General features: G+C 49.9%; 1 protein-coding gene across 2 annotated transcripts in view; it reads left to right on the top strand.

Annotated features, from left to right (window-relative positions):
* NUB1 (negative regulator of ubiquitin like proteins 1) overlaps nt 1–10,699 on the top strand; it is a 28,079-nt gene extending 17,380 nt beyond the window's left edge. For both annotated transcript variants that reach the window (XM_004281207.4, XM_012537265.3), the window contains exons 9-15: nt 436–622; nt 1,299–1,406; nt 2,124–2,276; nt 5,935–6,081; nt 8,029–8,124; nt 8,783–8,960; nt 9,233–10,699. In XM_004281207.4, coding sequence (XP_004281255.2) covers nt 436–622; nt 1,299–1,406; nt 2,124–2,276; nt 5,935–6,081; nt 8,029–8,124; nt 8,783–8,960; nt 9,233–9,411 — 1,048 coding nt within the window. In that variant the 3' untranslated portion in view covers nt 9,412–10,699. The remainder of the gene's footprint in view (nt 1–435; nt 623–1,298; nt 1,407–2,123; nt 2,277–5,934; nt 6,082–8,028; nt 8,125–8,782; nt 8,961–9,232) is intronic.
* The last annotated feature ends 2,088 nt before the right edge of the window (nt 10,700–12,787 follow it).

The following is a 12,787-nucleotide window of genomic DNA, read 5'->3' as shown; positions in this document are numbered from 1 at the left end:
ATAGAAAAGGAAAGAAAAATTCCTCACATCCTGGTGATTCTAATTTGCAGTCAGGGTTGGAAACCACTGCTTTAAAGCATGGTCTCCCCACGTTTGCTGAAGGGTTCTGACACAGTGGCCCCGATTTCCGCTTCCTGCCAAGCCTCTTTCCCAACATGGCAAGGGTGTGTGTGTGCGTCTGTCTGTCTGTCTGTCTGTCTCCCCCCCCTACCAGGGCAGGTGGTGTTGAGCTTCTTTTCTTGAGCCCTAACTCCTTTTTTTTTTTCCCCTTGGAAGGATTCAGATTATAAATATAGTTCCCTTCATAAACATTGCGATCTCTGTCTTAGAGTAGTCTTTGGAAATACACCAAAAACTGGAAAAAAAAAATTCCAGTAATTCACAAAAAGGTTTTTACTGCTTCTTGTCAGTGATGTCATTTCCTGTCTTTGGTAGCGAGTGCTGCAGAGAACTGCTGGACACTGTGGACAACTATGCAGTACTCCAGCTGGACATAGCATGGTGCTACTTCCGCTTGGGACAGCTGGAATGCCTGGACGATGCAGAGAAGAAATTAAACATGGCCCAGAGATGCTTTAAAAATTGTTATGGAGAAAATCATCAGAGACTGGTCCACATAAAAGTACGTTGCTGTAATTAGTTTTAGGTGTTAGTGAGCCCATTTGTAGAATTTGAGTTTATTCCTGTTAAAGTGTTTAGACTGCTGCCGAAGGTGATTTATTTGATAGTAGTATGCAATGTGTTCTTTTTAAGCTATATTTTAAGGGGATTGTTAAACATCTTATAAGTTAGCCTGTGACCAGAGGAACACAGTTTTCTAGTCACAGAAACCCATTGATCACCGTGACCGAGAGAGCTGGTGACTGTATTCATTAGAGTCTAATGAAAGGTTTAAATGCAGAAAATAGACATTTTCAACAGTGACAGTTCACACGAGTGAGTCACAGCTCCAGAGCTGGGCTTTGAATAAGGATTTTTCTCAGGCAGTTTCCACAGGTCATCAGAATTCTGCTTGGGAATTGCAGGGCAACATAAGAGATATTCCTGGTTTGCATACTTCCCTCCTGACCAGAGGGGGCCCCCTGTCCTGGGCACCTGGAGATAGGTGTTCTGTTTGGGACAGGCGATGCCGTTGTACCCTGGGATCCTTACTTTTGCCATCAGCAATGGTGAAGCTAGAAACATTTTAGTAATGCCATTTTGCCCCTGTGGAGATGAAGGGAATTATAAATGTCAGTATTACAGACCTGTAATGAGAAATAAGACAGTTTTATCTTTTTTCCCCCCAATAATTCTAGGGAAATTGTGGAAAAGAGAAAGTCTTGTTTTTAAGACTTTACTTGCTTCAAGGTATCCGAAATTATCACAGTGGAAATGGTGAAGAGGCTTATGACTATCTCAACAAGGTAAGACAATGGATGCTCCAAAGTTGTGACCATTTTCACCTACTTAGTTTTTTAATCCCCAGAAGTTAAGTATTTCATGAACTCAGTGGTGTGTGACTGGTGAGGAAAGTGCACCTCCCTCCCAGTCCCTCCTTCACATATACCGTAAACACATCTGTATTTGCGAGAGTACAGGCAAGGTGCTGTAATAAGGAAACCTCAGAAAGTCAGTGGCTTTAATAGGCTAGAAGTTTCCGTTTCTCTCATCTGGCTGTAGAGGTGAGCAGCCAGGGCAGTGGGGCAGCTGGTGTCCTGTCAGTGCCTCTTCCAGCCAGCAGAAGGAGGGAGAGAGTCCAGGGCAAGCGTCTTTAGAGGGGTGACTCAGGAGGTGCTCCTGTCATTTCTGCTACATGCCATTGGCCTAGACCATCTGGCTACACTCAGCTCAAATTCAGGGGACTTTATTACCAAAAAGGAGGAGATAATGGATACCAGCCCCTCCCACAATCCTCAGCCTGTTTTCTCATGTTATACTGCATATAAGTCACGTGAGCAGAGAGGGTGTTGTCTGTTTGCATTTGCACTGGTTGATAATAGGTCACATTTAGAGGTTTTATCTGAAATCTGACACACCCTAATTCACACTGGGTACAATCCAATTTCCTTTAGGTTTTAGCTTTGTGTTAAGCTTTAATGTTACTATGGTTACATGATTCTTATATTTTTCTTTGTCTGTAGGCATGTCAGCTCTTTAAAGAGCTATATATTGATCCATCTAAAGTTCACAGTTTGATGCAGCTGGGATTTAGTGCCCAGGAAGCTCGGCTTGGCCTAAGGGCATGTGACGGGAACGTGGACCACGCAGCTGCCCACATCACCAACCGCAGAGAGGTACCTTAATGTGGTCTTGGCAACGCTTGGTTGAGGCCTTTGCCTTTGAGTAGGTGTGAAACTTGAGGCAATAGCAAAATTATTTCCAAAGTGCCTTAGCTCTCAGATATGAAAGAACAGAAAAAGAAAATTCCGTACTAGGTATTATTAACAAGGAACTCTTCATTGCTTCAGACTTGGAAGTCAGGAGAAAAACTTGTCTTTTTTAATTGCATCAGTTTTCAGACAGTGCAGTTTCCTTCATTTTATTCTTGCTATGGTGGCAGGTAGCTCGTAAGTACAGTTATCCAAGCAGTCTTCTCTCTCTCTCTTTTTTAATCACAGTATATTTCTGGAAACCATTTTAAAGGGGTCTGTGTTTTCCAGGGAGCCATTGTTACAGTTCAGGATGTCATCCTTGCCTGGAAACATGAGTCAAATCATATGAACAACTAACATTATGTTATAAAAGCAAAGATTCAAAACTATAATCATTTAAAACAATTAGAGATAAGTACAGTTAAAAAAAAAAACTTTAGAATTTCAGAGTTGGAAGGAATGTTACCATATCGAACATGGTAGTTTTACAAATGAGGAAAACAGGCTCAGAGGTTGTCTTTTCCGGGGTCATGGGTCAAATTGGTGGCAAAACCTGAACTAAGGCTCTGGTTTTCTCCTGAACTTTCTAATTCCCATCTGAGAATAGCATTCTGAGTTTTTACAGAAGGTTCTGAAAAGCCAAAAGATACTATAAAATGGTAAACGTTACCACTTCACTTCCTAACTTTTTATAAGTAGCAAAAATAAGTTTTTTTTAAAAAATAGTAGTGTCCTATCAGATGTGCATTTAATGAATTAAACTATAAGCCCTTGGAGAAAATAAAAAAACAACAGAGTATATAGGGCAATTGACCCTGCTCACTCTTCCACTCAGTGGATGTGTAGTTGGGATGCTTTTGGTTGAAGGCAACAAATTCAGATTGGCTTAAACACCCAATAAAGAGGGTAAGGGAGGGATTCACTGGCCTACTTAATTGTAAAGAGCCCAGAGGAGGGCTGGGTCTCAGGTTAGTTGATTCAGTGGCTTCGCCCTGTCGCTGAGTTCTAGTTTCTGTCTCTCTGCCTCCTCCGTGTTACCGGGGTCATCCCATCACACCAGGAGCATGGTCTGGGTCCCAGAATCCTCCGAGACGTTCTGAGCTGCTCACTGATTGGCCACCTTTGAGCCAGTCGCCGTGGCCAGGGTAGTGTCAAGACCTGACTGGCTTGAGCCTGTCTGCTTAGCTTAGGCTGGTCAGGGCCTACTTGGGGAACTAGTCAGCTTCCCACACCCTAGGGACAGCTGGGGTGGCTGGTGGGAAGACCAGCTCCGAGTCCCATCGCGTGTGAGCTCCCGTGAATCTGCTGTCCTCTCAGTTTCTGAAGCTCCGGGTTTGAACGTCTCACTGAGTAGAGGGTAATAGGTGATTCCTAAAAGTTTGCTTTTTTGTACCTCGTGGCCCTGAGTACGGGCCAGTTTCTCATCTGGCAAAAGAAACAGACTAATGAAACTGAGGTCACTTGAGAGTGCTGAAGTGTTCCGAGGCCGTGAGAGGCAGCGTGGCGGCCTTCCTAAGGGATGTTCAGTCTTTTTGCCTGTACACAGCCGTGACTTTAGAACTCAGTTCTCTCACAACATTTGACCCTACTGTGTCGCTAAGACTTCGCAGTGCAATGCTTATTGTCATTTCCTTGGTTTATTTTATTTTCCTAATTCTAGTATAAAGAGAAATATCATGTGTATCTACATGGTTAAGAGAAAGCTGACTTAGGCATTTGTAATAAGGAAAAAGTGTTCTTTGAGGCCCCAACTTTGTGTCAGCTCTGAGGCCCGCGTCTGCTGGCTGGCTGGCTGGGAGGGTCTTTCTCTGCTTGAATGTTAATTGTCCTTCTTATTAGCCTTTTGAAATATAAGTGGAAGAGGCTGGAATGGCAAGCAGAGGATGGGACGGGGTAGAGGCATTTTACATGGTGTGTACGTGTGAATCAAAGTGGAAATGTGAGTGATACGGACTACTTCCGCCGGCCTGCGTGGGTCTTGTGGTGAAGCGGGAAGGGTCAGCTGGGAGGCGGAGCCGGGGCCTGGGAGCTGGAGCTCAGGAGCGCTGGCGCCTGACTGGGTGTGGGGAGGGGCCGCTGCGGGACTGGAGCAGGTGCGTGAGCTGCCGGGCCTGTGCAGAAGGGTTCGGAGTCTCGGAGACTGGCCCAGAGGAGGCAGTTAGAGGGCGCGGTGGGGGTGCGGACCACAGCCCCGGGGAAGGGGGTGGGCAGCGGGATGGCAGAGCTGCCCAGCCGTCGTCAGCCCCGCTTGCTCACAGGTAGGTTCTCCACTGTTGTAAACAGGAAATTACAGGCTGAGGTTGTCTTCATCCCAGGAAATGTTGTGGGCAGTCACCCCTTCTGCCTAGTCCTACTGCCAGCTTGGAGTATTTGGTTCCGTGGTGAGGATTCCTTTCTTCTCCTAAGAGGTGAGGCCGTGTTCTTGCTGTAAGAATGTAGAGGAGACCCTTGTTGCTTGGACTGAACCATGGAGGTAGGAGGAGATACATCAAAGGAAAAAGCTGTTTTCTCTGCTGTTCTCCCTGTGTTGGGCCGAGGGCGGACTGTTTCTAGAATGTGCAGAAGCTGTCTCTCTGCTCTGCTGTCGGTGATGACCTTGACTGGGGCACCTAACTGTCTTGAGAGATTTCTGTCTTCTCATTGGCAAAATAATGAGGTTGGATTCAGTTAGTGGTTGTCAAACCTGTTTTAGTTTTATTGTTTTAATCAGCAGAAATCCTTTTAAAATGATACTTGTGGGAATTCCCTGGCGGTCCAGTGGTTAGGTCTGGGCGCTTTCACTGCCGGGGAGATCCCTGGTCGGGGAACTGAGATCCACAAGCTGAGATCCACAAGCTGCACGGCTCAGCCAGCAAATAAATAAATAAATAGAAATAAAGTGATACTTGCTTTCAAAACAAACTCAGAACTCTCCTGATGAGGGCTGGGGTGGGAGGAGGAGAAGAGACTGAACCTGTGGCCTTCCTCAGGCTCTTGGAGCAACGCCAGGCACCTGAGCCTCGGGGTTGAGAACCACGGGGGTAGGTGACCTTTGTCACCTGGCATTGAGCATTCTTGGGGTTTTAAGTGGACTAAGTTCTTACTACCCAGGGAGTGGTGGGTGGATCGGTAGCTTGGGCGCCATCTAGGACCCACCCACCCCCTCCACGGCCCCCACGTTCAGAGTCACATTTCGGTAAGATCCCAGGTGACTCAGCAGAGGCTGAGAAGCCCTCCCACCCATGCAGGAAGCTCCTCCCCCTGCTTCCTAGAAGAAGGCACGTCCACCTCTCCGGGGGTCCTCAGGATGTGCCTGCTGGTTCCCAGGGGCCTGTTCTGGTGCCAGGTGGTGGTCCCCGAGGTGCTCTCTTCCCTCCCTGGCCTGACGTCTCCGGCTCCCGCTGGGCTTCCCCGCGAGCAGCACACCCCTGGTCTCTGCCCTAGTGGCCCTCATGCTGGGTGGGACGGGGAGAGAAAAGGTCACCTCACCTTGTGGTTTTCACTTTGCCTGGTGACCCTGAGACTCCTATAGAGCATGGGTTGAGAAGGCTTTCTACAAAACCGCAATCCCTAACTTGGTAACTCTGCTGTTTTCCTAAAGAAATTGGACCAAATAAGGAAGGAGGAAAAAGAGAAGAAAAGACGCCGCCTGGAGAACATAAACTATTTGAAAGGAATGGGCTACTCCGCTCGTGCAGCCAAGCAGGCGCTCCACCAGGCCAGCGGGAACCTGGAGGAGTCCCTGCAGGTAACCCCTCCCCAGCCTCTGGCCTCCCTGAGCAGCCCTGCTCCCGGCCCAGGCACCACCCCTCCACTTCTTCATTGAAGCTGCTCTTTTGTCCTTCCTGACGCCAGGAGCCCCGCGGCTGCGGGCCTTCCTCTTCATTCCTGGTTTGGATCTAAGGGTCGGAACTCTCTTGTTCTCGAACCCAGTGGCAGAGCCAGAGTGACGAGCCGCACCCACCTCAGTGCCTGTCCACGATGCTGCAGGGCTCGCAGGGCAGGAACTTTGATGAGGTTTCTGTTTGCAGCGGGAGTTTAACAGTGAGGTGGAAGAAAGGTGATTGAAGTTTTAATGTAATTTTTTTGAATTCAAATGTTTTCTTTGAATATTTAGTTTTATTATTTAGTCAGTAGTACATGTTGGCAAAGGGGCTTTTTAAAGAAGTCCTCAGAAGTGACTAAACAGGTTGGGATCCAAATTAGTGGTAACTCTGCCCGGGTCCACGTCCTTCCAATTTTTGTTCAAGGAGCAGACAGGATACTTAATGAGGCAGGCGCTGTGCTGAGTCTCAGCGGAGATGCCGCCTGCCCTGGGGGAGCCCACAGGCTAGTGGGGAGACAGACGCAGAGAGCACAGTGGCGTAAGGGCTACCATGTGGGAGCGCAGCACTGGGTGGGGAGGCAGGAACTGCAAGCTGAGCTGGGGGGCGGGTCACGGGAGGGGGCCCAGCAGACGGAGGAGAAGCGGGGGCAGCGCTAAGGGCTGAAGCATGAGGCCGGGGGAGTTGAGCCCCGGGGTTGCCAAGGCCTGGGTTACACCTGCTGGAGGTGGGGCGGGGTGGGGAATGGCCAGAGATGGGGCTGGACAGGTAGGCAGGGGCTAGGTGGGCCGCGTCACCTTGTTTGCCCTGCTGAGGAGTTCACACTGAATCCTGCAGGCAGTGGGGAGCCTGCCCTGCCTTTGCCTCTTATTCTCAAGACCTCCCGTCCTGTTCTTCAGAGGTCCCCATTAGTCGGTCTGTTAACCCTTGGACAGCATGGGTCTGAAATGCGTGGGTCCACTTACGCGTGGACCTTTTTCAATAGTAAATACTATGTATAGTACTTCACGATCTGCAGATGCGGAGCAACTGTGGATACCGAGGGTCCACAGTAAGTTACACTTGGGTTTTCCACTGCGATGAGGGTCAGCGCCCCTAAATCCTGCGTTGTGCAAGGGTCGACTGAATTTTCAAATATATGTATTAATATATTTTTTTAATTCAAAATGTTATTTGAATATCTAATTTGATTTCTTAGAGAAATTTAAAAATTCTGAATATGTGAAGGGACTGATGGGGCTCAAAACTTGTTTTTAATTATACAAATAGTACATAAATGCATTTGATCGATATAGAAGTATTCAGTGTTAAAAGGGAAGTTCCCCAAAAGGGCTTTATAAGGTTAAGAGTAAGTATCATGTGACAGAGAAATCAAGGGTCCAAAGAACTCTGCTCTTCTCCTTGACATTGTAAACCTAGAGCATGTCACCTTCCAAAGAGAAGTCACATTGGGCAGCCCTGGACTGCTTATAGCTTTCCGTTTATAGCTCTTTATGACCTTGTCACCCCTAAGGCTGAGCTGCAACAAGCTTGTGTTTTCTTGGAATCCTTCCGCCTGCTCTCTCAAATCCTTTCCTGCTTCCTCAGATGCGATCTTTTTGCCTGAATAATCTTGTTCATCCTCCACACCTCAACTCAGACACGACCTTTGGCGGGAGCCGCCTTTGAACAGCCGCCTCTCCAGCCGCAGCCTGTTCAGGGGTCCCCGTTCTCTGCTTCCACAGCACCCTGAGCCTCGTCCACCACAGTTTCTACACCTGTTCGTGTGTCCCACGGCTGTGCCTGCCTAGCGCGTGACAGGTGCTCAGTCTCTGCCTGAGTGACCGAGCGGATGTTAGTGATGAGTAACGGGTGTCCCTGTACGTTTTTAGATTCTGCTCAGTCAGCCTCAGATGTGGTGGTTAAACGATTCTGGTCCGGAAACCAACAGCCATCAGGAGAGTCCTTCTCGGGAAACCATTGACCAAGTGAGTGCAAGCGCCTTGTGCCCCTCTCCGCCCGCACAGCCTCGTGTGGGACTGGCTGGCGGGACAAGGCTGGCGGCCAGGCAGGGCCGAGCCCTTGGCGCCCGGGGCTCCAGGTGTGACCGGCCCGCCCGAGGGCGCAGCCTCCGTGCAGCAGTTGCAGCGGGTGGACGCGGGGCACAGGCATTTCCTTCAGAGTAGGAAACAGGGAAGCTGTGGGAAGGTTTTCTTCGGGCTTTTCTCCTCTTTCCTACACATGCCTCTTGGTGCGTCGCCTCCCGTTCCCCTGCCTGTGACCTGCAGGGATGTCCACGTGTGCCCCCCGTCATGTTAGCCTGCCTAGTGTGCTGCAGAGACCTAGCTAAGGGTCCCGGCGACAACGAGCTCTGTGCACGCAGCGCTGCCTCTGGCTTGCGAGCCGGCTGCCTTTCTGAGGCGACTGGGCACCAACGTGGCCGCCTCAGGTCTTCCTCCTTCCTTTCCAAGCTGCCTCACGCGCACGTTAGCGCGGGAAGGCCGGTGGTACACGCGTGCAGTGGGTTTTGGGAACGTGTCCCCCCCGAGACCTGGCTCTCCCGGCTCTGCGTGGGGGCGGGAGTGCCGGGTGCGCGCTGTGCCGTGTGGCCTGGGCCCTCGCCAGTGCCGTCCTGCCTTCTCCCAGCTGGTGTACATGGGCTTCGACGCGGCAGCGGCTGAGGCTGCCCTGAGGGTGTTCCGGGGAAACGTCCAGCTGGCAGCTCAGACCCTCGCTCACAACGGTGGAAGTCTTCCTTCTGACCTGCGGCTCTCGGCGGAAGATTCTTCAGCAACGCCACCCACATCCCCGTCTGATTCTGCAGGTGGGTCTGCGATCTCTGAAGACCGACGGGAGGGACTGTCTGCTCGAGTGGAAGCCGGCAGGCGGGGCTGGGGGCGGCGAAGGCTCGCGGGGGCGGCGAAGGCTCGCGGGGGCGGCGAGGGGCGTTTGCAGACGTGCACACTTCGGGCTGCTCGGGCGCTGTGGCGCGGGAGGGCCGAGCTGGAGCTGACGTGGGTCCCTTTGGTCCCCGTGGAGGTTTCTCTTTCTGTCCTCCTCCCTCAGCTCCCCTGTTGCTGCACTTCTTTACTGCAGGGACCTCTAGCGCCTCAACAGATGAAGATATGGAGACAGAGGCTGTGAATGAAATCCTGGAAGATATTCCAGAACATGAAGAAGATTACCTTGACTCAACTCTGGAAGACGAAGAAATTATTATTGCAGAGTACTTATCCTATGTAGAAAGTATAAAGACAGCAACAAAGAGAAACTAAGTGATGAACAGAAGTGAGCACTAAGTTTCTGCTCATAAATTCTATCATTATGAAGAGTGTAATGCAGGTCTTTTTTTTTTCTTACGCTTTATCTGATTTTGCTCCAGAGTGCTTCCTACCTGGGGGCGGGAGGGGTAGGCGGGGAACAGGGATGTAAAGAGTAAGAGACTTGGTGGGGTCCGGTGGGGGGGGGCAGGTGCCGGTCCCCAGGGTCCGTCTTGGGAACTGAGCTGCCTCTGGCCAGATCTTGCAGTTCCCAGCTGCCTTCAGGTTCTGCAACCCTAATGCCAGCCTCCCTGCTCTGTTTTTTCCCCACCCAGAAATGGGAAGGACTGGGATAGGGTGGCTGCTAGGGAAGGGATCCAGGAGGAGCTCATGGGAGCGAAAGCGGGCCCTGTCTCCTCCTCTTCATCCTGCCCTGCTCTCCTGCCCTCCTGAGCCCACTGCTCGATCGTCTCCTCCTTCCCGTGATGCAGCTCTGCCTTTCTGCTTTCAGCCTCTCTGCCCTGTCCCGAAAACGTCCTTTAGATCCTCAACCACTGCAGGTGCTCTGGGGGGCCTGATGATGAGGCATCGGCTCCCACAGCCACACCGAACGGTGGCAGACGCCCTCAGCCTGAAACGTCTGTGTTTTGTGCTTAGCTTAGTAAAGTAGGCACTTGAAATTCCAGGCTGAAATTCAGAATATATATGTATTCAAAGTTCTTCTTTACAAAAATAAAATCTTTTATTAAATGGTAAAGTCTTAAATGCTAACCAAAGCAACTTATTTTTAATTAGCATTTTTAGATGCATTTCTGTCCTATTAAATTCACTGCTGGCTAAGGTAAGATACCTGTCAGAAATTAAGGTATATTTTCTCCAAGTCTTTGTAGGGTTTCTTGGGTATATTACGGAAGACTGTTTGTAAAGGTATGTTGTTAGCCTCTTAACAGCTCAAATAACCGTTCTCATTGCACCCTGCATCCCTCCATAAACGTGTATTACATGAAAAGCCTGTCCAGCACCAGGACGCAGCCAGCAGCAGCCGGTTGCTGGATGAATCAAGTGTCAGGTGTGTTCCCAAGGCTCTCCCTGCCTCCGGGAGTCACCGGAAGCCCCTGTGACAGGGCAGGTGGGCCACGTGGTTGCCGTCAGGGGGCTGGCCGAAATGCTCCAGCTTTTTCAGGAATCATTTTCAACAAAGCTTGGAGAGCAGTCCAGTTTGAATGGGTGGAAATCTTTTCTTGTCATTCTTTTAAAATGGATGATACAGATGGAAATAAAAGGTGGAAAATATATTCAAAAATTGTCAGCCTAACTTTGCAATGAGTTACTCAAACTCCTAAACTGTTGTGAGTGTTGAAAATGTCTGGGTGGTCTAGAGCTTCACTTAGTTCGAGACGTTTGCTTCCGTTGACTTCTGTGAGGAAGTCAAATGTATGCCCTCAAAAGCACCATCGATGTCTGTTGTTAAAAGATGAAGTGTACAAAGGCCTGTGGGGGAGGGGAGACTGAGTCGGGCAGGCGGGGTTTGCTTCCTCAGCGTTGGAAGCGGCCGAGGGCCGAGGCGATGAGGGGTTTCTAGCCTCATTTGAGACCATGTCAGACTTGGATTGGGGGCCTAGGTTGCAGCTTCTGGCTAACAAGTTACTGCCCTGGGCTTGGGCCCGGTGTGGCTTCTAGCTTCCCAAAGTGCTTCCTAATGATCTTGGAAAAGGCTAGGGAATTCAAGCCACACTAGCAGGTCTAGTGCTCCATTTTCCTATGAAGAGACACAGAGAAGCCAGTTCTTGAGCTTGGGACAGTGCAGACTATACCCTCCCCACGCACTGGGAGACGGGCTTCCATCCTGGCTCTGCCTCTAGCTGGTCGTATGAAACTTGACAGGTGGCGACTGAGTGTCACTCCCTGCTCCGGAATCACTCCCTGCTCTGGAATGCAAGAGAAGGAGCAAAGGACATTTGTGATGAAAATGCTGTTACACAGGAGGGAGTGTGCTCAGCCTGAAGTCACAGGGGAGATGGGTTTGGGGGGGTTCTCCTTGGAGAGTCAGAGGGAAAGGACATTCCAGACCTGGGACAAATGAGATAGGAGCTGAGTGTGCCACATTCATGGGGTCGCAGGGGCTGTTCTAGACCCAGAGAGGGTGTGCTGGGGGAAGAGATTGAGGCTGGAAGGATTGCCGAGTCCAACTACAAAGCGCCCTGAAAGGCAGGCGGGGGTCTAGACTTGAGTGGTGAATACCAGGGCCGTGAGAGGGCTCCGAGCAGGATGGCGCGCACAGGCCTGTGAGGCCGACGGGGTCAACGACGGGAGGCTGCGGCGAGAACGTGCTGCACTCGGTCAGATCTGATGCCCATCACTTTTATGAATTTCTGTCTGCTCTTGACTCTGGTGACACTGCCATGTCCTGTCCTTGTTTTCCTGCCCATGTGTCCTATAAGTACTTCCTATCCTTCCCCTACCCAACTGAAGGTATTTATCAGAGGCAAGACTGTATCATCAAAGGCAAAGAAACATCTTGTGGTTATCTGGTCTTTATATCATCAACATCTAGCAAAGCCCTCTGTGTTACTGGAATAAAAATTACCCAACAAAATCGATACAACTTTAGCCAGATTCATCAAGAAAAAAAGGGAGAGGGCCCAAATCAGTAAAATTAGAAATGAAAAAGGAAAAGCTGCAGAAATACAAAGAACCATAAGAGACTGCCACAAGCAACTATACAGCCATAAAATGGACAACCTAGAAGAAATGGACAAATTCTTAGAAAGGTACAATCTCCCAAGACTGAACCAGGAAGAAATGGAAAATATGAACAGAGCAATTACGAGCACTGAAATTGAATCTGTGATTTTAAAATCTTCCAACAAACCAAAGCCCAGGACCAGACGGCTTCACAGGCGAATTCTACCAAACATTTAGAGCAGAGCTAACACCTAGCCTTCTGAAACCCTTCCAAAACATTGCAAAGAAACGAACACTTCCAAACTCATCCTATGAGGCCACCATCACCCTGATGCCAAAACCAAAGATAGCACACAAGAAAATTACTGAAATAAAATTTACCCAAATATGTCATGCTATATAAATGCAAATTAGCGGTTTTTCACTTCTTACTCTTTCTCTGGGAGAGGCAGGCTGGAGAAAACGAATGCAGCAGCCGTTTTAGGATCTGCCCCCAGTGGCTGGATAAGCTGCCTGCCCTGCTAGCGAGAGCTGTGGCCCCAAGGAGCGAGAGAGTCTGGTTACTCGGACTGCCTCTGTCAGCACAGCCGACTGAGAAGGTGACAAAATCGGCGCAGGTACTCAAGGTGGTTCTCTCTGCCTGCCCTCCCTGAAGTGCGCTTCAGCTCCCCCGAAAGCCCCTCGGGGTCGACCTGCCGTTGTAACC

Source organism: Orcinus orca, chromosome 9 (genome assembly GCF_937001465.1).
Source record: "Orcinus orca chromosome 9, mOrcOrc1.1, whole genome shotgun sequence".
Lineage (NCBI taxonomy): Eukaryota > Metazoa > Chordata > Mammalia > Artiodactyla > Delphinidae > Orcinus > Orcinus orca.
Note: the sequence above shows the minus strand (reverse complement) of the source record. Positions and strands in the feature narration are given on the sequence as shown.